Below are 24,269 nucleotides of genomic sequence, written 5' to 3'. Positions count from 1 at the left end.
TTAACATCATCCAAAGATCAAGTTAAGAAGCTAATGGTTGGTTAACTGTATAATATTCTCTCCCTTATTATAATTAATTAAGTAAAAGTGTACAAATGTATGATTCTGTACATAAGTAATGATTATTTTACTAGCTTTGCAATGTAAGCATTGTCAAATTACATAAAAACAGTACATCAATACAGTACTGTATGCATGTTATGGCTTACATTTATACAGTATGTGAACACACGTTTATATAATCTGTAAAAGAAGCCTTGAAGAACAGATATGTCCTTGGGTCCTTTGAATTCTTTTTCATATTCTTCAAAAGGAGAAGAATTGTTTGCACATGTGTTAGTGACTAGTGACCTGAGTGGGTTTGGTGTTGTTGACTAATGATGTCTACTAAGAAGTTCACAGACTCAACTGATGCCTGCAGTGCTTTTCTGAACTATAGGCTGTTTTAATAGCGATTTGTTTGATACTTTAGTGCAGCTTTGTCTCATTTTCTGCCCTTACAAAGAATCATGTGATCCCTACAAAGCAAATGTAATTCTGTGGGGCCTCTTCATTTATATGAAGAGGCAAACAAAAGCCCCAGGGTTTCACAGAGTGCTTGTTTACTCTGGAGAGGTGACACTCTGTCATGGAGGCCTTGCACACACTAGCTAATGCAGCTGCAACTGCCTTAATCACAGTATCAATACACATTTGATGTTTGTCGAAGAGGTAAATCTGATTTTCTTCATTCAGCTGGGCTCACCTGAGATGGTGAGATCCTGAGATCATATGCACGCATATCTTAGAGATGACACTATTCTTGCAAATTGTTCCCAGATGACTGATAGAGAAGGAATAATGAGAACTCATCATATGCGTGAGCACCAAAGCGCCAAATGCCTTTTATTGGCCAAAGCCCCAAAGTGGCAAAGTTCCTTTTATTGTGCCAAACGTGTCTATTGTGTCTCGTTGTGTCTAACAGCATTTCTTGTCATTTGTCACTCTGAGATGTTTTAAAGGTCACCTGTCACAGTGGGTAGATGAGCAAAATTACCCACCACTGAGCATAAAATGCCTGGGTGGCGTGTGCTAATTTTCTACCCTGCTCGTGTGTTATATTCCAAATATTCTGAAGCCATATAATAGCTTTGTGTGAAGTTAATACTCATTGAAAATCTTGGCATTAACTCCCATAAATCTGTTCGATTTATAAACAAATCATTCTTTTGAGTCGGGTACTTTTAATGAACTGGTTGATCCAGTTCACAAAACCAGTCTGAATGATTTGTTAACAAATTGTACAGATCTGGTTCTTGAGTTCAACCAGTTGCAGCAGTTAACAGCTCTCTGGAGGGGAATGCAATTAGCTTCAGGCAATTATAGCATTTGTAACAGTTATTTTGCAATAGATATTTATTTTATATTTACAGTTATTTAGACATGTTTTAGGGCTGGGTATTGATACAGATTTTTAGATTAGATTCCAATTCACAGACTCTGGTTTCGATTCCGATTTTGATTCAAAATCGATTAATTTGGGTATATTTTGGTTATAATGTCCATTTTGCTTACAAATAAAATAAATTCAATCTCAGCTCATGCTGTTAATTATGCAAGGACCTTCTAACTAGGTACAATTAAAAAAACATATATATATATATATATATATATATATATATATATATATATATATATATATATATATATATATATTATTAGTTTTTATTATTAGTTTATATTACATTTTTGTATCTGTCACATTTTTGAAAAATTTTCACATCCATGTATTCCATTCAAACAAATTTGATGTCTTGATGAATTTCATTTATTATATTGCATATATATTTTTTGTTTCATGTTTATTGTTTACATGCATAATTTTTACTATTTACAAGTATTTACATTGATATGTTGAATGCATGCTAAATCTGTACTGTCTCTTTAAGAGTAACGGCATCAGGTGTACGAGAGAGGACAAGCACAGTTTCTTTAGTGTATCTTCAGTGCTATGTGTGATTAGAATTACATTTGTTTGATCAACTACTGACAATAAAGAACAGAAAGGGAATTAAAAGACATTATTCAATGACAAATGAATTGCATGGAGCTTGTCTTTGGACACACAGAGCGAGTCAAACCAGACATTAACTCTCAACAGGCAATGAAAGATTAGTGGGCATGCCGTCTTGAGGCTGAGAATAACCAGCCAGTTGCTAATCACAGACATTTTTAGTGGCATAGCATGAAATTTGGTTGCAAGTGATTTACTGTCATTGAGGGTTCACGCATAGAGTAAAAGATTGATCGATGTGTAAGAATCGAGATTGTTTAAACAAAGGGACCTCAATGCATTGGAAAACAATATTTTTGCAAGTATACCATTCTAATGTTTCTATAGTATGTGTATCTAATAAGAAGGGGGAGTTCTAAATCAAAATGCCAATTAAGGCATTGTAAGTTGTCAGCAAATGTATTCATCTCCTCAGATTAAAGAGAGAACCTGTTCAATGTAAAATCCAGCTGTGCCTGCAATTGTTTTATAAAAGTTGAAGAACCAAGGGGAAAACATTTTACATTTCCCATATTGGATAGCTTAGTTTCTGTGGCTTCCTTGCTGCTCACTTGTTCCTTGAACTGTTTGAAGTTGCATTAAAGGTCTGAAAGTTTTTTTTTACATTACACTTATTACTGATTCACTTCAACATTTCAGACCTTAAAGCATCAAAATAAGGGTCGGCACCATTACATTGTCTCCTAAACCATTTTTGTTGTCAATCAGGAATATTCTACATTTCTTCTCTGCCTTCAGACAGGAACGTGCGCTACCGGGGTTGCTTCAAAAAACCTGACAACACAACAGCAGCTTCACTGGTCCATGTAGTCCAGCCCAACCTCACTTCCCATTGGTGCATTGAGACTTGCATGGATCAGGTCTGACTTGGTTCTCATCAGCTTTGCCACATACCCACTTTCACCTTCTCTGACTGTGTCAGTACTAGATCAGTGGTTCTCAACTGGGTTTGCTTCTTGAAAAAGATGGATAAAGTTTCATAAATAACTAAAATCATGGAAGTTTAAAGAAAACATTTATTTTCTAGTTGTTCCCTGCTCTTTTATGAGCTAGATGTTGCTCTTGTGTAGAGTAAACATTGCATGGCTTGTCAGTAAATATTTATTTTCAGTGAATTAATCAAAGCAGTTCATAAAGTGATCTATATGATTTTTTTTATAAGCAAATCTATCTTAAAGGGTTAGTTCACCCAAAAATTAACATTCTCTCATTTACTCACCTTAATGCTATCCCAGATGTGTATGACTTTCTTCTGCTGAACACAATCAAATTATTTTAGAAGGAGTTCTCAGCTCTTTAGGTCCATAAAATGTAAGTGAATGGGTGCCAACATTTTGAAGCTCCAAAATCCACAAAAGGGCAAAATAAAAGTACTCCAGATGGTGGTTAAATCCATACATTCTGATGCGATTTGATAGGTGTGGGTGAGAAACCGATTAATATTTAAGTCCTTTTTTTTACTACAGATTCTCCTCCCTGGTGACATGAGGGTGAGTGAATCATGAGAGAATTTTCATTTTTGGGGGAATTATCACTATAATCAAAATGAAAAGAAGAAGAAAAAAAAAACATCTGTTTCAAATAATCACGAATGCCTGGAAAGGTCATGGAAATTCATTGTTTAAAAAAGGTGGGAAAAATGTATATGGGACATGAAGTTGTGACCCAACACAACTTGTTTATTATATTACTTGCATTTAACATTGTAATTTCCCTGCTGTTCACCCTAAGATCAGACATGTGACCCATGTTTAGTTTGAGATTGTTAACTGGTTAACAGTTGAGAACCACTATACTCAATTAATGTGGATTTGACATGGCTCTGCTTTAGTTATCGCTTTTTTAGGTGACCACCTGATATTTTTTAGCTTTGATTTTTCCCAACAGTCTGCTTGATTAAACTCTAATGTGTCCCTATAGAGAATGAATTTTCTCTGTAATCAATCCTCCATGCTGCTTCAGTGGCTTGATTGCAGAATAATTTGAGCCCTCTCTATCAGATGGTCATGCTTTGTTGCACTCCAGCAACATGGTCAATTGATTTATCGTCATCTTCAGCTGAGAAACTAATTGCACTGCTTGAAATGCTTTCAGTTAATGGAAATTCAAAATAATTGTAATTTAATATATGGATAGAGAGAGATTGGTGTCATCCTTACTCATACACATATTTATTGGGGCGGTCGACAAATATACTCTAGATGGACATGAACTTTTAGGTTAAAATGTATTCATTTGTAAAAAGGAAAGTGAATGATGTAAAAAATTTGGTTTTTCACCACTTTTATACTACTAGTTCGTTTTTATTGCTGTGAATTAAAACATATTCTCTTATTCTCCCATATCAGGAATTTCCTCTGGCCATGATCAGGAAGCCAGATTGTTACTGTGGCCATGCCACACCTTACTTCACTCTTCATGATTCAGTGAAAGAACAGCTCTGTGCTCTGGACAACAACAGTCTGTCTATCAGGAGTTCCCAGCAACTCTTTCTCCAGGTCTACCAGACACCTGTTCAAGGTAAGACTGCGACTTTATGGATACATTCTCACTGGTCTTTATAATTGCCTTGGTGATCACGTTTCCCTTCTCGGTCAGTTCATTTTTAACTAATAGTAACTATTCTATAAATGGGTTCCTGTTTCTTCTATTATACAATAAAGAATGTTTAACCTTTTTCTATGGTAGGTCAAAAAACAAATCTGTGAGTGAATATCTTTTTTGTTATTTGGCAATGGTAACCATTAAAGCAGCACATAGTATCTCAAGGGCACCCACTTGTCTGTAAAGTTCTGAGGATGATACAGGGCATGCTTGAAAAGTAAAAGCCAATATTTAGAGTCTGCTGTTGGTGAAATAAAGTTAATTTCTTGCACAGCTGAGTATCTATGGGCAGATTTGTTAGCTAACTAGTCAAGATCCCTACTGAGTGCTTTCATCACATAAACTATAACTGTACTTTGTGTGTAAGTTGATTCTGTAAAATTCTTAAATTCGTAGATATTGATTATCATTTTATTTCCCCCCTTTGGTCCACTTATAATTTTAATCAAGTTATCGTGCACCAAATACTTAATTACTTGTCCATTTTCTACCCTGTCTCTAGCCATAAACAGACCTTTTTGCCACTGTACCTTTATGACTTATTCATCTCTTATGATTGGCTAACCTCTGCATGTGAAAAAATAAAAAATAATGACTTACAGGTTGATTACTGTTGAGTCCAATGTAGTTGCCACTGCCCCTTCTTTCAAAAACAGCCTCTTTGTAAAGCTGGCATTACATTTTAGTAGGTTCACAAAACGTCTCGGGTTACATGTGTAACCCTTGTTCCCTGAAAAAAGCCGAACGAGATGCTGCGCTGCTAAGCACTACGGGGAACAACTCTAGCTGTGAACCAAGCTGAATAATGTGTGCAACACGTCAATGAACATTGACCGGAATTTATAGCCTCGGCTGATGTAATCATTAGATGCACCTGCGGCCAGGCTATAAATGGATACGTCACCAGGTGTCGTCAGATACTTCTTTTTGAAGAGCAGTCCTGGGACGTCCCAGTGCGGCAAAGCAGCACAGCATCTCGTTCCGCTTTTTTCAGGGAACAAGGGTTACACATGTAACCCGAGACGTTCCCTTTGCAAAAAGCTTCACTACGATGCTGCGCTGCTAAGCGCTACGGGGAACACAATACCCACGCCGCCGCACTTGGGGCTGTCCGGACCCCTACGGTTGTGCAGTGTACTCACAAAAACACGAGAGGTCTCAGACATGAGCTTGAGATGTCGACTCAAGGGCATAAGAGCCCGGAGTAGCATAAACATCTAAACCATTCAATTTTGATGAATGTGTGCAGAGAGGACCAGCCTGCCGCATCACAAACTTGTTTAGGCATGGGCTGAGATGTCGACTCAAGGACATAAGAGCCCGGAGTAGCAAAGCATCTAACCCATAAAGTTCGATGAATGTGTGCAAAGAGAACCCTATCGCAACACAAACTTGTCATAAAAACTGATGAATGTGAGCGGAGAGGACCAGCCTGCTGCATCACAAACTTGTTCAGGCATGAGCTGAGATGTCGACTCAAGGGCATAAGAGCCCGGAGTAGCAAAGCATCTAACCCATAAAGTTCGATGAATGTGTGCGAAGAGAACCCTATCGCAACACAACTTGTCATAAAAACTGATGAATGTGAGCGGAGAGGACCAGTCTGCCGCATAACAAACTTGTTCAGGCATGAGCTGAGATGTCGACTCATGGGCATAAGAGCCCGGAGTAGCAAAGCATCTAACCCATAATGTTCGATGAATGTGTGCGAAGAGAACCCTATCGCAACACAACTTGTCATAAAAACTGATGAATGTGAGCAGAGAGGACCAGCCTGCCGCATCACAAACTTATTTATGCATGGGCTGAGATGTCAACACAAGGACATAAGAGTCCGGAGTAGCAAAGCATCTAACCCATAAAGTTCGATGAATGTGTGTGAAGAGAACCCTATCGCAACACAAACTTGTCATAAAAACTGATGAATGTGAGCGGAGAGGACCAGCCTGCCGCATCACAAACTTGTTCAGGTATGAGCTGAGATGTTGACTCAAGGGCATAAGAGCCCGGAGTGCAGAACATCCAAACTAAAAAAGTCCAATTTGGCAACCGCACGAGTAACAACATCGAGCAATTCCTCCGTCGATTTTTTATCGTGGACGGAAAGCTTGGAGGCGGGAAGAGAATCGTGATCCACCTCATGATCCGAAGAAGCGTCGGAACGCGCTTCGAGATCATGTGAAGGACCAGCTGGGTTTGGAGAGAGAGTGAGAGAAAGGGATCAACCCGTCTCTTGCTCCTCAGCCAAATCCATGCAAGAGCCCCACGAACGATCTTTTTTTTTCATGAGTGCTGACTCCCGGAAGCAAGCGAGGCGAGCACGACGCACTCTGCATGTTAAAGCAAATCGCAGTGCTCGCACCCACCCTGCTGCAACGCGAGAGCAGCGTGCTCTTACCCCCAAACAAACAGAGCAAAAACTGATGTGTGTCGTCTTCAGCTATAGAGTGAGAAGAGGGGAACACGCACCGTTTGCGGCTTTCAGTCATTCTCTCTTTTTTTTCTTTCTTTTTTAGAAATATATATATATAATATTTTCTAAACAGAAGAGAAAAGAGAGAAACTGATTCTAACTCCTAACAGAGGAAAGAACATTTTGACAGGGTTTGTGAAACACACAGAAACAGATTCGCTCTGAAAAAAGAGTTTCTGACGACACTTGGTGACGTATCCATTTATAGCCTGGCCGCAGGTGCATCTAATGATTACATCAGCCGAGGCTATAAATTCCTGTCAGTGTTCATTGACGTGTTGCACACATTATTTAGCTTGGTTCACAGCTAGAGTTGTTCCCCGTAGCGCTTAGCAGCGCAGCATCGTAGTGAAGCTTTTTGTAAAGGGAACAATATATTCTTCAATGTGCTGAACAAACTGTTAAGGTCGGACTGACGTGATCAGATACCTTTAATATTTAAACCTAAAATTAAACCTCAGCCACTCTTTAATAATGTTGGGATCATTAGGGAGGCTATGCAGAGTTGCAGGTGCTACACACAACATAAAACAACAAAACAAAGAGCAGTGAAATATTTTTCTCCAATATATGACCTCTTTAGTATTTTATTAGATGTTATCAATGAGTAGAGGCTAGGAATGTCTCAAAATATCGATAAATCGATTATTGATCTGAACGTTTTTTTGTTGATATGTTTTTGAGGCATCAATATATTGACATTAGCCAGATTTTATATTAGAAGCCTAATTTCACAGTTGGCCTTTCGTTTAGTGTAATCTGATGTAATAACCATGATTTGGGTCAAATTTAATAGAAAACTATGATGCTGCAGAATTTTAACAAGCCCACAATGAGTTAGCTGGGTGCCACCGACAGAGGTTGAGCGGCAGCAGTGGGTGCATACCTTTTATAGAAAATAATTGTTTCTATTTTTAGAATATGCCATGTCATCCTCCAGACGCATCCGTGTGGGACCCCCTGTACATTATCCTGCCGCTCACATGATTAGTTGAGAAATATGTATGAAGAGACAAAAACTACAGTGCAACGATTAGCTCTATTTATATGTGAAAACAAATTATAGAAATATATATATATATATATATATATATATATATATATATATATATATATATATATTAATCATCAGGAAAATTGTTGATGCATGAAAAGGACCTCGATCCCAAGCCTCGTAGATACAAATGAGTCTATACTGGCTGAAAATAACGATTAGGTTTACGTGTAGTTTTTTGTATAAATGGCTAAAAAACTATTGAAATCCCTTTTTTTTAAGACTCCAGATGCACAGAGAAGAAGTTTCTACCAGAAAAGTCAAGCTCATTGGTGGGTTTATCAAGTTTTCCCGGTGCTGGCAACACCTGGGTGAGGCACCTGATTGAGCTCGCAACAGGCTACTACACTGGCAGTTACTACTTCGATGGCACCCTCTACAACAGAGGTAATGCTATTACCATTCAATCTGTGAAAATAAATCTTGTCATTTTAGAAGCTCATATACATTGCTGCTGGTGGCAAAAACGTCCCACAAATCCAGCCACTCAGAAAGATAATAATGCCTGGACATTATCTATAGACTAGATTATCATCATAGCTGTCTCTTTTAACGAGGTCTTCAATTCTGCCAACACACCACAATTATTCTGTGCCCTTCTGTCACAGGACTGTATGGCTATATGAAGCACCAGCACTTTTCCCGGTGGCCTGGTTGTCTTTTGGGTTTACTTTGGAAAATAAATTAATATGCAATTTAAATATACAAACATTCAAAGGGAGGAAAAATGCAAACAGATAATTTTATACGCAGGTGATATATGCTACATTCTGAAGGTTTTGGTGCCCTGCTATTTTTTTATATGAAAGTGAAGTGTATCATCTAGTATTTGAACCTGGGTCTGTGTATTTCATTACTTTCTTACCCTTTGACCACCTAAACATTTCACGCTATTTATATTTTTCTATTTATTGTTGAATTCAGTTGTGCTTTCAATGTACAAACAGCTATATCAATGTACTGAATATCACTTAGATTGTACATTAGGCCATACTTTGTATTATGTTTGTATGTGATACAAACAGTGGGTGTTTATATGTTCCATCCCAGACTATCCTACTAATGAAAACTGGGCATTTTACCAAAGTTTAATCTTCCACTAGATTATTATCTGCCACTAGACACATTAATTGCTTTACTAGCCTCATACTGCATGCAAAACATTTGAAATAGTGCCCATGTCAAAATCGAATTGCATGCATGTGCATGTCTGTAGCAGAGCCTCTATCAAGGAGTTTATGTGAAATGACTCAACATTTCTCAGCCTTTCAAATCCATAAATCTATATGTCAATTTTTTTCAATGCTGCTATCTGAGATCGTGCAATAAGTCTATGTGCATTTAACGGGCACGGCTGACCTTCTGTTCGCTTTCAAATGCCAAACTTTATCGAGCATATTTTTTCCATCATTAAAAAACTTGACCTGCATGGAAAGTCACAGTGCTTTTTCAGATCAATCAAAGAGTCTGAATGTGTTTAGGAAGCAATGTGTTTAGGAAGCAAACGTCACTTCCTGTTCCTGTTGCTGCTGCACCTATCTCAAGTCTGTGTTTGTAGCCTGCTAACTTTTTAGCATCGCTTATCTATCGGTTTTCAGCTTTTAATCTTGTATCGCGTTATCTTATCACGATTCAACTGCATGCATTTTTCCACGTGCATCTGCTTTCTATTTTTATTGTGATTAAACTGCGTGCATTTTACCGTGCGCTCCCATTTTTTCCTCTATGTTACATGGATTATTGCATCGATCTCAAAGCACCATTTATCAAGAACAACCATAACAACAAACAATTGCGTGAGGGATTCACATCAATTTCAAAACCTCGCCACTCAGGAACAAGCAACAACAACAAACAACTGCGGTAAGTCATGGCATCCGCTCATATTATTGCTTCCTGCATTACATGCCACATGTTTACTATAGCTTCTTCTGTCAGCAGTGAGGGATTTACATGTGATAAATGTAAGGAATTAGTCAGGCTGAGAAATAAGATTTAAGAGAAGCCGGTAGATACTGTTTCGGATGCGGGCAGTACAGCGAACAACACACACACTTTGGTTGCAGCTGTAGAGCCCCTACAGCAGTGCATTTGGATGACGTCTCGGTAGCATACTAGCATAGCAAAGCGACACCACTCTCCCATTCCTGTCCACTCTATTCTCCCAACTTGGTGATGCACCCACTGAGAATCATGTTGAAAGTACCCTGGTTATAGAAGATTCTATTGTAAGGAACGTGGAAACGAGGCTCTAACCACTATTGTTAAATACATTTCAGAGGTTTGAGTGTCTGACATCAGAAAAAAATTTACAAGTGCTGGCTAATGCTAAACGTAGACTTTCTAAAACTCTTATTCCTGTTGGCACTAACGATGTCCAGTTTCACCAGTCGGAGATCACTAGAGATAATGTTAAAGAGGTGTGTGAACTTGCAAAAACTATGTCAGACACTGTAATATGCTCTGGCCCCTCCCTGCTTGTCGTTTGTAGTAGATTAGTGTCACTGAATGGCTGGATGGCTGATTTTTTGTGGTAGAGCTGACCTGCTAAAGAGAGACGGACTCATTACCCTTCAGGAAAGGTGCCACTCTTCTCTCTAGTAACTTGGCTCATAGACTTACAGTGATTGTATTTGAATAACTGGGGCTCAAGACAGGAAGGAGACAAACAGGCTAATCCAAACATCTGCTAGCTGCCTTGACACATCACACAGGTCACATAAACTACAACACATAGAGACTTTTTTAACCTAGATATCATATAAAGTCTGTGTCTGTTCCCAGAACTACCAAACACAAAACTCTCACTAAATTATTTAGATTTTTTTTATTAAGGTTAAAAAAAAAAAGCTAGGCTAAATCAATTTAGTTAGGCATACACCTAATTGATCCATCAACTCACAATTAGGGTGCTATATTTAGGTCTGCCGGAACCAGAAACATGTATTATGATCTATAACTCTAATATAACTATAACGCTAATTTTATTCTATTTGTATCCCTGTCTCAACCTCGGGATTCCTATTCTGAAATCATCAGAACCGGCCAGATCCAGCTCCGTTCCTGCTTGGTGTCGGACTCCACTGCTACGTGTCTATGAGTGATGACGACTAAATGCAGCCAGTTGGACTTCGGAGGATGAATTGATGCCAACTCCAACCATAAAACATGGGATACTTCATATGCCATTACCTGAACCCTGGACTTAGGATAGATCTCACCGAACTGCGATGCACCTCACTAATCTCTGCCTGCATCACCTGAAATGGGATACATAGACTATCAGTTCATTGTGAACAAAAGACTTAATCAGCCAACTAACAAAGGACAATGCATCTATGTAAACTTCTGCAGTTAATCCAGAATGGACTTCAAAGACATTTGTCATTAATCTTACAATTCATAGAAAATCTTTGTTTAAACACTGGCCCTTTACACTTACGTAGTTTAATCATTTTAAACCATGACTTGCACTGCATAAGTAATACTGGCATTATATTCATACTAGTAGCCAGAGGGGAACTGGCCCCCACAGTGAGCCTAGTTTCTCCTAAGGTTTTAACCAAAATCTTAAGGAGTTTTGTGTTCCTTGCCACAGTTGACTTCGGTTTGCGCAATAGGGTTCTAAATACAATTATTATTTAATTATTTATTTTGATACAAAATGTACAATCATATTTAATCAAACTATCCAGTGAAGACTTTATAGTTATTACAGTTTCATTTTCTGTTAATGCATGATTTTCTGTAAAGCTGCTTTGAAATGATGTGTGTTGTTAAAAACGCTATACAAACAAAAATGACTTGACTTGACATTTGCCTGAGGGTGGTTTTGGTGCCCAGGCTTTGTGTTACAGCATAGTTTGATGCAGTTTTTGGAATTTATGTGTTTGGATTTAGAGGTGGCACTGAGTGGTCGCCATATGTGGTTGACTGTATATACTCTCCTTCCAACTGTGCAGGCTTCAAGGGTGAGAAAGATTACTGGAAAAGTGGACGAACCATCTGTGTGAAGACTCACGAGAGCGGCCAGCGGGATATAGAGATGTATGACACAGCAATCCTGTTGATAAGAAACCCCTATCGCTCACTCATGGCTGAGTTCAACCGCAAATGCGCCGGGCATCTCGGTTACGCTTCTGATCAGCATTGGAAGAGCAAAGGTATTATGACTGCATTATAAGTTAAGCTGTGCATGGTTCCTGACTTACAAACACAAAAATGAGAAAACAGACTCTATTAAATTACGCATTGCATTATCTTGTTGAAAATGCACAATCATACAACTAATCATGTAGTTTTAAAAAGATTCCTTTTTACAGTGCTTGCAAGGCCATCCATCATTATGTAAATCCTGTATCTAATTTTTCTTCCTCTTCTTGTCACCCATCCTAGAATGGCCAGAATTTGTGGGTAGTTATGCCTCCTGGTGGGCTTCACACGTATTGGATTGGCTGCGTTATGGAAAGAGACTGCTGGTGGTGCATTATGAGGAGTTGCAAGAGTCACTGGTGCCCACATTGCAATCCATCACTTCTTTCCTCAATGCCAGTGTCAGTGAAGAACGCCTCCTCTGTGCTGAGTGCAACAAGGATGGCCACTTTAAACGCTCAGGTGCACGACAGCCCACTTTTGACCCCTTTACCCCAGATATGAAACGGTTGATTGATGGTTATATCAGCGCTGTGGACCAGGCTCTCAAAGCCAGCAACCACACCGGCTTGCCACAGGAGTACCTTCCAAGATGACAAGCCCAGAACTATTGCAGCACTCATGGATTTATCATTCATGGCCCAATGCCTAAACTATGATGTCTAGGACAACCAACCATTGGAGATATTTTGAATCTTCTGAAAATGTAATTCCTCCCAAAGAGTGGTGGAAAATAATGGCATTTAATGCTGTTAATATACCATTACATGGTGCATTTGTGATAATTTAATAGTTTGATAGTTAGTGGAGGGGCATAGAGTAGTACTTCAACATGTTTAACTACTGTGATGAATAAAGATTTAACTTTAATTCTGACAATGGTAAACTTGAACTCTCTTGTTGGAGGCAAAATTAAATTTGTTTAAGAATTTGTCGATGTATATGGGAGGAACTTAAAGTCAACATGAAATGTTTTGATTATTTTTTTTTTCATAATGTGTCATATTTTTGAATGCATTAGAGTTCAACAAGAAAATGTCAGCCAGGACTTGGTTTTATCCACCGGGAATTGATTGAATTGTGAAAAGTGAGAGTTTACGTAACAGAATGGAGCCATTCAGTTGGAAGCCAACTAAAAAGAAAAGTAGTTTCAGAAGTTATAACATTTTGATAAAAAGCATATATTTTTTCTTTAGAACACTTGCAGTGTTTAATTTTTTACATTAAGACCAGGAACATGCATTAAAAAAGTAAACAGGGTCAATTTTGATTTAAGTGCTTAATTCTACAAGAATTTTAATGAAAAACAGATGCAATTGCTAATTAATTAATGACATGGTTAGATTAGTTAGATGATGATAGATTTCTTGGAAACATTAAAGTTAACAACAATAAATGTTAGAATATCAACATTACCATTTATATACAACAGTACCAGATTTTAACTATATATAACGCAGATGCCGTTTGTTATGGCTATAGTGTTTCAGACCGTTTTTCAAGGCTAATAAACACCAGGATATTTGTAACCATAACAGATGATAAACATAATACCCAGTTCTAGAAAATGTCATGAAGTAACAGAATGAATAAACCCCATTTCCTTTGTAAACCTACACCGAAAACTTGTAAACTATGAAGAATGATGCAGCAAACCGCTTTAGCATACATCAAAGTCAAATGGATGGTGATTGCCCCCATCCTGCTAGCTTCTTTCAAACATGTTTAGGAAGCTTTCGGCTGGACTAGACAAAACTTTCCTAGATTTGATTAGAATGCCACCAGCATGCTGCTGATGTGTCTGGATTAAGCACTGGTATAATACTACTTTAAACACTGCTGAACTGGGATCAGCTGCAGATTTAGACAATGTCACTGTAGTGCTAAGTGGCAGGATTCCCACTGGGGTCTACATTATTCAAAGATGCACAAAAGATCTATCAGTTAGTATAATTTATCACAGGCTAATAAAAATTTCTTGACAAGGTTAAGAAATTCCATATTTCTGTTGTAATTTCAGTGCTTACAAGGCAAGTATTGATATTAATTTTCTTTTTATTCTTCTGTCATTTAGCCCGAACAAATTAAAGAAACTGTCTCGGAACAAATGTTGTTCCAGTTCACAAAATTAGTCTGATTGATTATTCACAAATTGGACTAATCTGGTTCTTGAGTTCTTACTGACTGACTCAATGATCTTGTTACAGTTTTCTTACTGTTACGGCATACTCACACGAGGCCCGGTTTCCGTGTACCGTGCCCAAGAACAATTGTCCCCCCCTGCACTCCCCCGTTGGCCAGCACTCACATTGGACTTAACGTTCCGGGCCTGAGCATGTGCAGTGACACACGGCCCTCTCACATGCCTAATTTTCGACAGTGTCGTACCAATGGAATTTATACTTTTCATTCGATGAGCTGCCAGATTTACAGAGTGCATCAGATACTTAACCCACAATTTTTTCAGCTTGTCCCATCATTGCTCAATGGTGCTTTGGTATCCACGAGCATGAAGATAATTCTTGGAGTTCTTGTGTGTTGTATTCAGTTGTTCCTGTATACTCTCATCTGCCCCTCTAAATCTAAACCCCATCTAAACATTGCACCTCTACCATATATCAAAGTGATCCCTTTGCCCAGTTGCATCATTGACGTCATGTTTCAAGTTCCGTGCTCGGTTACGGTTAGCGATTACACTAGTCAAATGAACTGGACTTTGGGGGTCAAACGTGCTCGGGCATGGTACAGATCGAGTAGTGCGAGTACACCCTTAAACAGCAGACAAACTGTCCATAATATAAGATAATTTTAGTTATATATTTTGGAGGTTTTGTTAGCCTTTTGAAAAATTAAAATTGGAAAATCCACTGACTTTGATAGAATGTTCAGCATTCAGATTGTCTGCTATGGTACATCTTTTTGCTTCATCTATTTAGCCCCCAATAGGCATCTTTACACTGTAAGGATGATTGCAAAGATGATGCATTAGTGTTGATTCAATTTACAATGAATTCAGCAATTAATTTGCGCAGGACCAAAGCCTAAAACCTGAGCTTACCTATAATTTGCATCACTATTCATTTGCTCCCTTGCATACACTGGTATTTCTCTAAGGAATGCAAATATATATATATATATATATATATATATATATATATATATATATATATATATATTAGGGCTGTCGATTTGACACGTTAATTCAGTGAAATTGATGTACGCAATGAATCGCAATGCCCCCCGGACCGTAATAAGGAAGATTCCTGAGAAATGCAAGCTCCAGAGGGCAGTAAGTGAAACTTCAGGTGCGTGGGCAATGCACGTACATACAGTGAAGAAAACAACCATTCAGCAGACACCACAACACAAACATGCGTTACATTCTTGCGTTAAAAACACTTGATTGAGTGCAAATTGGAACTAAGAGATCTCAAGATGTGTTCTAATTATTAAACTATATTTAACTTGACACAGCGCCCTAAAAATTGTATGTTTATGACACAAAGCACCCGAGACGCTACACAAGCATGTCTGACACAGGTGTACATTTACGGGTCCTTAAACAAGCCCTCATGATAAATCTCGATCTGACTGACAAATTCACTTGTGTAATGGATATGCTGTGAACTGTTTGCCAATGATTGGCTTATGTTCAATAATATGGTAGTAAACAATACATTGTATTCTAAAGCCGCTTTTTGTATTGTCTTATCAATGATTTACTCTTCTGCCACAAGAATGTAATGCATTTTAATTATCTGAATATTTTATATATATATAATGTTTAAATATTTAAAGTATGCATAATTATTTCATCATTATATATTGAATTATTGTTATATGAGGGGCTTTCTCAGCAAATATTTGTATATGCGATTAAATGCAATTAATCGGGACACTGTGTAATTAATTTTATAAAAAATTTGAATCGATTGACAGCCCTATATATATATATATATATATATATATATATATATATATACACACACACACACACACACACACTGGTGGCCAAAAGTTGGGAATAATGTACAGATTTTGCTCTTATGGAAAGAAATTGGTAATATTATTCACCAAAGTGGTATTCAAATCAGTGTACAGTCAGGACATTAGTAACGTGAAAAATTACTATTACAATTTGAAAAAAAATTCAGAACTTCTTAAACTACTTAAAAGAGTTCTCATCAGAAAATCCTCCACGTGCAGCAATGACGCGGGTCGTTGGCATTCTAGCTGTCACAGAAACAAAACTGCAATGCTCCCGTTAGCTTTGTAGGGGTTTGACTCTCATTAGAGATGTCTCCTAGCAACCCAACTGAAAAACAATGCTGCAGTGCTAGCATTTGTGCTACAGGTGTACAATTATCAAAAAATATTATAATGTTTAATACACCTGTTTCTACAGGCATTTGTTAAACAAGCTTTAATATCATGCAATGTGGAAACAAACTGATTTATCAATATTAATTAATAAAGTTAATGTTTATCACTTACTTTGTATATCTCCCTGAGTGTTGACATGTTTGTGTGACATCATGACCCTGCATCTCGCGAAATCGGAGTTGAAGAATTTCTGCATGAGCCTACTAGATGTAATTCTGACTTCAAGATACATTCCATTCCTAGTAGGAGGTTGTAAAATCTGACTTTCCAAGTTGAATTGAATGTAGCACTACGTTTAAAAACTTGATCTGACACTGAATGCTCAAGTAGCCTAATTTACACTATATTTTGCTATAACAATACAAAAAGCACTCATCAATTAGCTTGAAGTGAAAATCAGTCCTTCTTTCCTGTTTAATAAATTAAGCAATCACACAGTCATTCTGAAAATCTCGTGTTTATAAATCCATAAGGATCTCTTTCTCAACGGCAATAACAGCAGTGATGACAGCCGACTCATCAGCAAGATCACGCGCTCTTCGCTTTCAAATTATGTACATCACTTAAAGTGCGATTGCGTCACTCAAGGCCAGCTAGAAGTTCTCGACATATCACACCCATCAAGAACAAATAAATCAATCTGATTGGCTGATGAATCTGACAATCTGACTTAAATTGCTCATTAATTTGCACTGTTGAGGGATTCTGAAGAAATTCTGAAGGCCTGATGGGGTGTAGCTCAAACTCAAATGCTGCTTTGGGCATGTCATTTATGAAACTGTTCATAAACTGTTGTCATACTTTGCTTGTAAGAATGAAGGAATAAATTCTGAGAATGACCAAAAAAAGGTGACTGAGAATGAAAAATATTTATTTATTTGGCATGTTAGGCAAAAGCAAAGCCATCTCTGCTGGCCCTGAGAATTTGCCACTGCTCTTTTCCCAGTGGTGGACAGTAACGAAGTAAATGTAATTTGTTACTGTACTTAAGTAGCTTTTTTGCGTATCTGTACTTTACTGAAGTATTTAAATTTGGGGAGACTTTTACTTTAACTCCACTACATTTCAAAGTCAAATATCTTACTTTTTACTCTACTACATTTTCAAAATCAGTCGTTCCTTTTTATTTATGAGTGGATAAAAACGTAACTGGTCAAACGAGCCACCAATCACAGTACAGCGCACGCTTTGTTTTGAACTTGCCTTGGCGGCATCAACTAAGCGCGAACCAGGGGTGCGCTTCCCAAAAGCATCGTTAGCCAACTATGGTCGCAAGTTCCGTCATTATCATCATAGTTCAACGAAGTCGGTGTTTCCCGAAACCATCGCTCCAACGTAACATTCGCGAAACAGCATCACAGAGTTGTGTGGTTAGAAGCAGAGTTTCTTGTTATTATAACATGTGGGCTTAATAAATTATTATCTTGAGCCAAATTAGCAAGATGACATTCAGTACAATCAGTATCTTTTATTTAGAAGACATACAAATGTCCTTTAGTTTGTCAATAGATTTAAAGCACCGTTTTTGAAGAGTGCGCATGTGTGAACGTGCTCTAGTGCGTAAGAACGAGCCTATGATTGAATCTGGAAATAAAGCAAATAACTGAGAAAAATATGAGATAGTCCTCAGATGACATGTCCGTAATTTATAGCAAAACATCTAGCATTAATTCGATCGCAAACAGATTCATTAAAAGTAGTTTTTACTCCACCACATGTGTGACATCATTAACCAACGTGGTTGAACAACCAATTTGCGACAATATGGTTTCGGGAAACAGTCGTGACTAGCAAGTTGATTTCTTCAACAGTGCATCGTACTACGGTAGTGGAGCAGCAAGTTACGTCATTGTACGGGAAACGCACCCCAGAGCCGTTAAATATGAGGGTTGCAAACATAGACGGTTGCGACAGTGATCTCGCCGCCGCGCGGTCACGTGATTCGTGTAGCTCTCTATAGATCCAAACGAATTGCGTTGTCAATGATTTTAAGCGGGACAGAGAGCAGCAGCTATTATTGCAGCAATTATCGGTAAATATTGACACATAATGTACATTGCTTATTATGTTGACACTAAAATGACTTGCATATAATAGCATTTTTTTTCTGGGGAGTAACAGAAACACTGCATTAATATGTTTTTGTGTTTAATTTTGAGGGAAATTGGCTGCTCCCATAACATAGAATATATATATATATATATATATATATATATATATATATATATATATATATATATATTTTCTATGTATGTGTGTGCTGTGTGTGTGTGTGTGTGTGTATATATATATATATATATATATATATATATATATATATATATATATTTAATGGCGTTGTGCAGGTTTATGTGAATGTATCATAACATTAGGATGTTAATAATTATGACCATAGACACTGAGAAAAATATATACAGTACATACTGTAAATGTATTATACCTTATGGGAACAGTCCCCTTCCCTCCAAAATTAAACACACACAAAATGTATTCAAGTCAAATATATATATATATATATATATATATATATATATATATATATATATATATATATATATATATACACATCTGACTAATTAAGGTCATTTTATTAATAGATTGGTGTGCCAAGAGTGACATTAGTCTTCATGTAGACTGAGTTAAGCAAGAGTCTTGTGACAAATTATAATAGGACATTATGGCCATAAAAAATCATAGTACTTGGATACTTAAGTACATTTGAAGGCAAATACTTTTGTACTTTTACTCAAGTGAATGTTTAAAGGCAGCACTTCTACTTTTACTTGAGTAATATTTTACTTTGAGTATCTTTACTTTAACTCAAGTACATGGTATGTGTACTTCGTCCACCACTGTCTTTTCCTATTATCTGTTGTCCAATGTCTGTGTTTCTGGCTTTTTCTTTGCAATTCTTCCCATAAGGCCTGCTTCCCTGAGTCTTCTCTTTACTGTTGTACATGAAACGTATTGGTTACCTAACGTAACCTCGGTTCTCTCTAGATGAGGGAACGAGTATTGCGTAAGCTAGCTCACGCTACGGGAAAGATTCATCTTTTCTGAGATATTGAAGCCAAAAAATTATCCTTAATTTTTGTATCCATTGTCAACGCAGTGCGGCAGCTGCAGACCTTGAGCGGGCTAGCTAGCGTGCTCATAGGTTGCTCTGCGGCAACTGCTGCAGCCTATAGACGAGCTTGGGCGAACTCGCATCCAATGAGAGGCGTCCGCGCGCTCACTGCATCAAAGCCCGCCAAAATGGGCGTGACTTGAGTGCATATAAGCGTAGTTCGTAGGCTGGAACCCTGGTTTTCATTGACTGAAGCGAAAAGTCGCCGTGGCGCGAAGCACGGCTGGCTACGCAATACTCGTTCCCTCATCTAGAGAGAACCGAGGTTACGTTAGGTAACCGATACGTTCTCTTACGAGAGGTTCTCTCGTATTGCGTAAGCTAGCTTACGCTACGGGAACCCATTGTCAACGCCGTGCGTGCCAAGAATCCACTGTATGAACCCCAGGGAATTAAGGGGGGACCCGGGGGAGCCCTTATGAGTGGGGAAATAATATTTGGCCGGCAAGAATGCGGGTCATTGATTGTGTAATACATAAGCACATAGTGGGAAGGGAACGACAGAGTGGCGGTGCCGGTCTGTGTGGAATGTGTCCCATCAGTGCAGCTCACCAGGGGAGCTGTAGCGTATTAAACCGCTAGTAGTTTTGCCTGCAGAGCGGGCACTTCCATATTGTAAAATCTGACAAAGGTGGAGGGGGAAGTCCATCCCGCTGCCACACATATGTCGTGAATGGAAATCCCGCTGGACCATGCCCACGAGGATGCCATGCCTCTAGTGGAGTGAGCCCTAATGCCCAACAGGCATGGCAGGTCTTTTGATGCGTATGCAGCAGCAATAGCGTCCACTATCCATCTAGATAGTGTCTGTTTCGAGGCGGCGAGACCTTTGGTGCGCCCTCGAACGAAACGAAAAGCTGCTCAGAGCGTCTGAAAGCGGCGGAGCGCGCAGTATACAATCTCAGTGCTCTGACCGGGCAAAGGAGATTGGCGTCGCGTTCGCTATCGGGTGCAGGCAGCGCCAATAGGGAAATGACCTGTGCTCTGAAAGGAGTACCGATCACCTTGGGAACATAGCCGTGTCTAGGCTTTAAAATGACCTTGGAGTCACTTGGTCCAAACTCAAGACACGCAGCGCTGACAGACAGCGCGTGAAGGTCTCCCACACATTTGACTGATGACAGGGCAGTCAGAAAACGGTTTTGAGTGAAAGGTATTTCAAATCCACGGATTGAAGTGGTTCGAAAGGGGGTGCTTTCATAGTTTCGAGAACTATAGAAAGATCCCAGATAGGAACCGATGGAGGCGCGGGGGTTCATCCTTCTAGCTCCCCTGAGGAAGCGGATGACCAGCTCGTTTTTACCCCATGACTGGCCGTGCAGGGGTTCAGCGAATGCCGCAACGGCCGCCACATACACTTTGAGCGTGGATGGGGATCTGCCCTTATCCAGCAGCTCTTGTAGAAATACGAGCAGCGACGACACCCCACATGTCCGCGGGTCCAGGTCTCTGTCGGTGCACCATTTTGAGAACACAGACCATTTTGATGCATAGAGTCTTCTCGTGGAAGGGGCTCTAGCGTGTATGATGGTGTTTATTACTCCTTCTGGCAGAGCGACGGGTAGTCGTTGATCACCCACGCATGCAGCGCCCAGCGCTCTGGGTGGGGATGCCAGATTGTGCCGCGAGCTTGAGAGAGGAGATCTGCTCTCACTTGGATGGGCCACGGCGCTGTCAGTGAATCTATACATGATTGCTCGCAGACAGCATGAACAGGCTGTTTTGTGAGTGACTTCCCGATTGGAATGAATGGGGAAAGAGTCACATCTGTTACGTGATGCGCAAGCATAGTCATGGGCACGGGACTTACACACAGAGGAATGTTTGCTGGCCGTGTAACAGAGTGGGCAGAGAATGGGCGCGCGCACGTATTCGTGGGCGCATTTATTGACTCTAGCGCTCGAGCGGTTCGTAACCGCTTTATGTGAGCGTGCTCTGGTGGGGACACGAGACATGCAGTGCTTGTGTGTAGAGGTGAACACTGGATTGTGGGCACATTTTCTACACATAGGGCTGGTCGTGTGACAGAGCGGCCAGAGAATGGGCGCGCGCACGCATTTGTGGGCGCCTTCATTGACTCTGACGCTCGAGCGGTTCTTAACCGCTTTATGAGAGCGTGCTCTGATAGGGGCACGGGATGTGTTATGCTTGTGTGTAGGGGTGAACACTGGGTTGTGGGCACATTTTCTACACGTAAGACATGTTTGCTCTTTACAAGATTTATTTGGGTCGGCGTGAAAACGGCGTTTGAGTGCAGGCAAGCGGGCAGTGTCACCGGCTTGTTGGCTGCTAAATTCACCACTGCAGTAGCCTGAGAGAAGGGGACTGACAGGGGGCGAAGCTTTGACGGTGGTCCGGCCGCGGCGGGACTGAGCCGTCGTTTGTTCAACACAGTTAGGAAGATTTCGGCTGCTCGGGTTTCAGCGTTACCTTAGATCGAGGCCCGCGGGGGGGCTGCGGTCGGCGGCGGCTGTCTGAGCGCGATCGAGGGCGGCCGCCCTGTCGACGCTGAGAAGTCTGAGTTTGTTGAACTGGGCGCTGTGAAGAGGCTCGTGCAGGAGGCTGATCACGTGAGCGGCCTGCAGAGGAGCTAGCGCGACGCGGCAGGAAGAGGTTCATGGCTTGGGTGGCTTTCTGGACTTCTGAGAAGCGGTCAACAATGCCACTCACCGCGGAGCCGAAGAGACCGGTCGGTGAGAGCGGTGCGTTGAGGAACGTGGAGCGCTCTGCTTCTCCCATGTCGTCTAGTGTTAGCCACAAGTGTCTCTCGGTCACAGTCAGCGAGGCCATGCACTTCCCTAGAGCTTGGGCTGCAGCTTTGGTAGCATGAAGGGCGAGGTCTGTCACGCTTCGTAGATCAGTAACAGCCTCTGGGTGCCTGCCTTTCTCATCCCACTCCCGAAGAAGGTCTGCTTGTAGGATCTGTAAAACGGCCATTGAGTGCAGAGCAGATGCGGCTTGGCCCGCGGCCAACATAGGCGGAAGTCGCTCTGCAGGCCTTAGACGGGAGCACAGGCTTGGAACGCCATCTCGCGGAGGGCGGACAAAGGTGTGCTGCTACCGAGTCCTCGACCGGGGGGATGGAGGAGTAGCCTCTCTCAGTGGCGCCATCCACCGACGCGAGAGAGGTGGAGACGTGGGAACGGGACCTGGCTGAAAAAGGAGCGTTCCACGACTTTGCAAGCTCCGTGTGTAATTCCGGCAGGAAGGGAGCGGCCCGTGCCGCGGGTGTAGAGCGGCGATGGCTTTGAAGAAAGCAGCTGTCGAGTCTGTTGGGTGCCTGCTCAGGGGGCGGTGACCACTCGAGCCCGAGGCGGTCGACGGCCTGTGTGAGGAGGCGTGTTAACTCCCCTTCGACTCCGGCGCGGGACCTGCTGGATTCCTGGGCCGAGGAGGAGGCTTGGGAGCCTGACCACTCCTCGCTGTCCGAAGCCATGATGGAACAGCGGCCCTTATCCTCCGCCTCGTCATCCGAGATGGCAGCAGTGCGGCCGCTCGGCGGCAACTGCGCGTCCCGGGGGGGCGGGGAGGGTGAAAGCGATGCTCGAGGGAGAGGCTCCGGCGAGGCAGTCGCTTCAACCACAGTTTCCGGCAGCCTTTGTGAGTGGCGCTTCTTCTTGTGCGGCTGAAGGTAAGGCGGCGCGGCGGTTTCTGCTTTGAGCGCTTCGAGTCGAGCCCGCAGGGTCGACATCGGTAGCTCCTCACAGAAATCGCATCCGCCCTCAGTGAGGGCGAGCTCTGCGTGCCCCAGTCCCAGGCAGAGAGCGCAGATGATGTGGCGGTCTCCTGTGCTGAGAAGGGCGCGACATGAGGCGCAAGTGGAGCGAGGCATCTTGAAAAAGACGCTCGTACTCTTTTGTGAATAGTTCGTGAGAACTAGCTTGCTGAATAAAAGGATACATCGTCGGATGGCGTAGCTCGCAGGATGGCTGAAGGTGGCTGAGACGGCCGGCTTCTTCTAGCGCTGTCCACGCTTGCTTGATGCCCCTCGAACGGCGACGCGGCTTCCAGGTCAGCGATGCGAAGAGCTTCACTGAAGAGATGAAAATCAGGGTTCCAGCCTACGAACTACGCTTATATGCACTCAAGTCACGCCCATTTTGGCGGGCTTTGATGCAGTGAGCGCGCGGACGCCTCTCATTGGATGCAAGTTCGCCCAAGCTCATCTGTAGGCTGCAGCAGTTGCCGCAGAGCAACCTATGAGCTCGCTAGCTAGCCCGCTCAAGGTCTGCAGCTGCCGCACTGCGTTGACAATGGATACAAAAATTAAGGATAATTTTTTGGCTTCAATATCTCAGAAAAGATGAATCGTTCCCGTAGCGTAAGCTAGCTTACGCAATACGAGAGAACCTCTCGTAAGAGAACTGTGTTGAGCGGGTAGACTTCAATAAAGCTGTCAGCTGAGGACATGTGAGGTAATTAA

At 41.0% G+C, this 24,269-nt stretch overlaps 1 protein-coding gene across 1 annotated transcript in view; it reads left to right on the top strand.

Annotated features, from left to right (window-relative positions):
* LOC127632095 (WSC domain-containing protein 1-like) overlaps positions 1-13,144 on the top strand; it is a 41,684-nt gene extending 28,540 nt beyond the window's left edge. Inside the window, exons 5-9 of the mRNA XM_052110579.1 lie at positions 2,792-2,913; positions 4,402-4,573; positions 8,407-8,571; positions 12,147-12,347; positions 12,580-13,144. Of these exons, the coding sequence (XP_051966539.1) occupies positions 2,792-2,913; positions 4,402-4,573; positions 8,407-8,571; positions 12,147-12,347; positions 12,580-12,932 (1,013 nt within the window). The 3' untranslated portion in view covers positions 12,933-13,144. The remainder of the gene's footprint in view (positions 1-2,791; positions 2,914-4,401; positions 4,574-8,406; positions 8,572-12,146; positions 12,348-12,579) is intronic.
* The last annotated feature ends 11,125 nt before the right edge of the window (positions 13,145-24,269 follow it).

Source organism: Xyrauchen texanus, chromosome 38 (assembly GCF_025860055.1).
Source record: "Xyrauchen texanus isolate HMW12.3.18 chromosome 38, RBS_HiC_50CHRs, whole genome shotgun sequence".
NCBI classification, from domain to species: domain Eukaryota; kingdom Metazoa; phylum Chordata; class Actinopteri; order Cypriniformes; family Catostomidae; genus Xyrauchen; species Xyrauchen texanus.
This window is presented reverse-complemented; position numbering and strand designations above follow the sequence as displayed.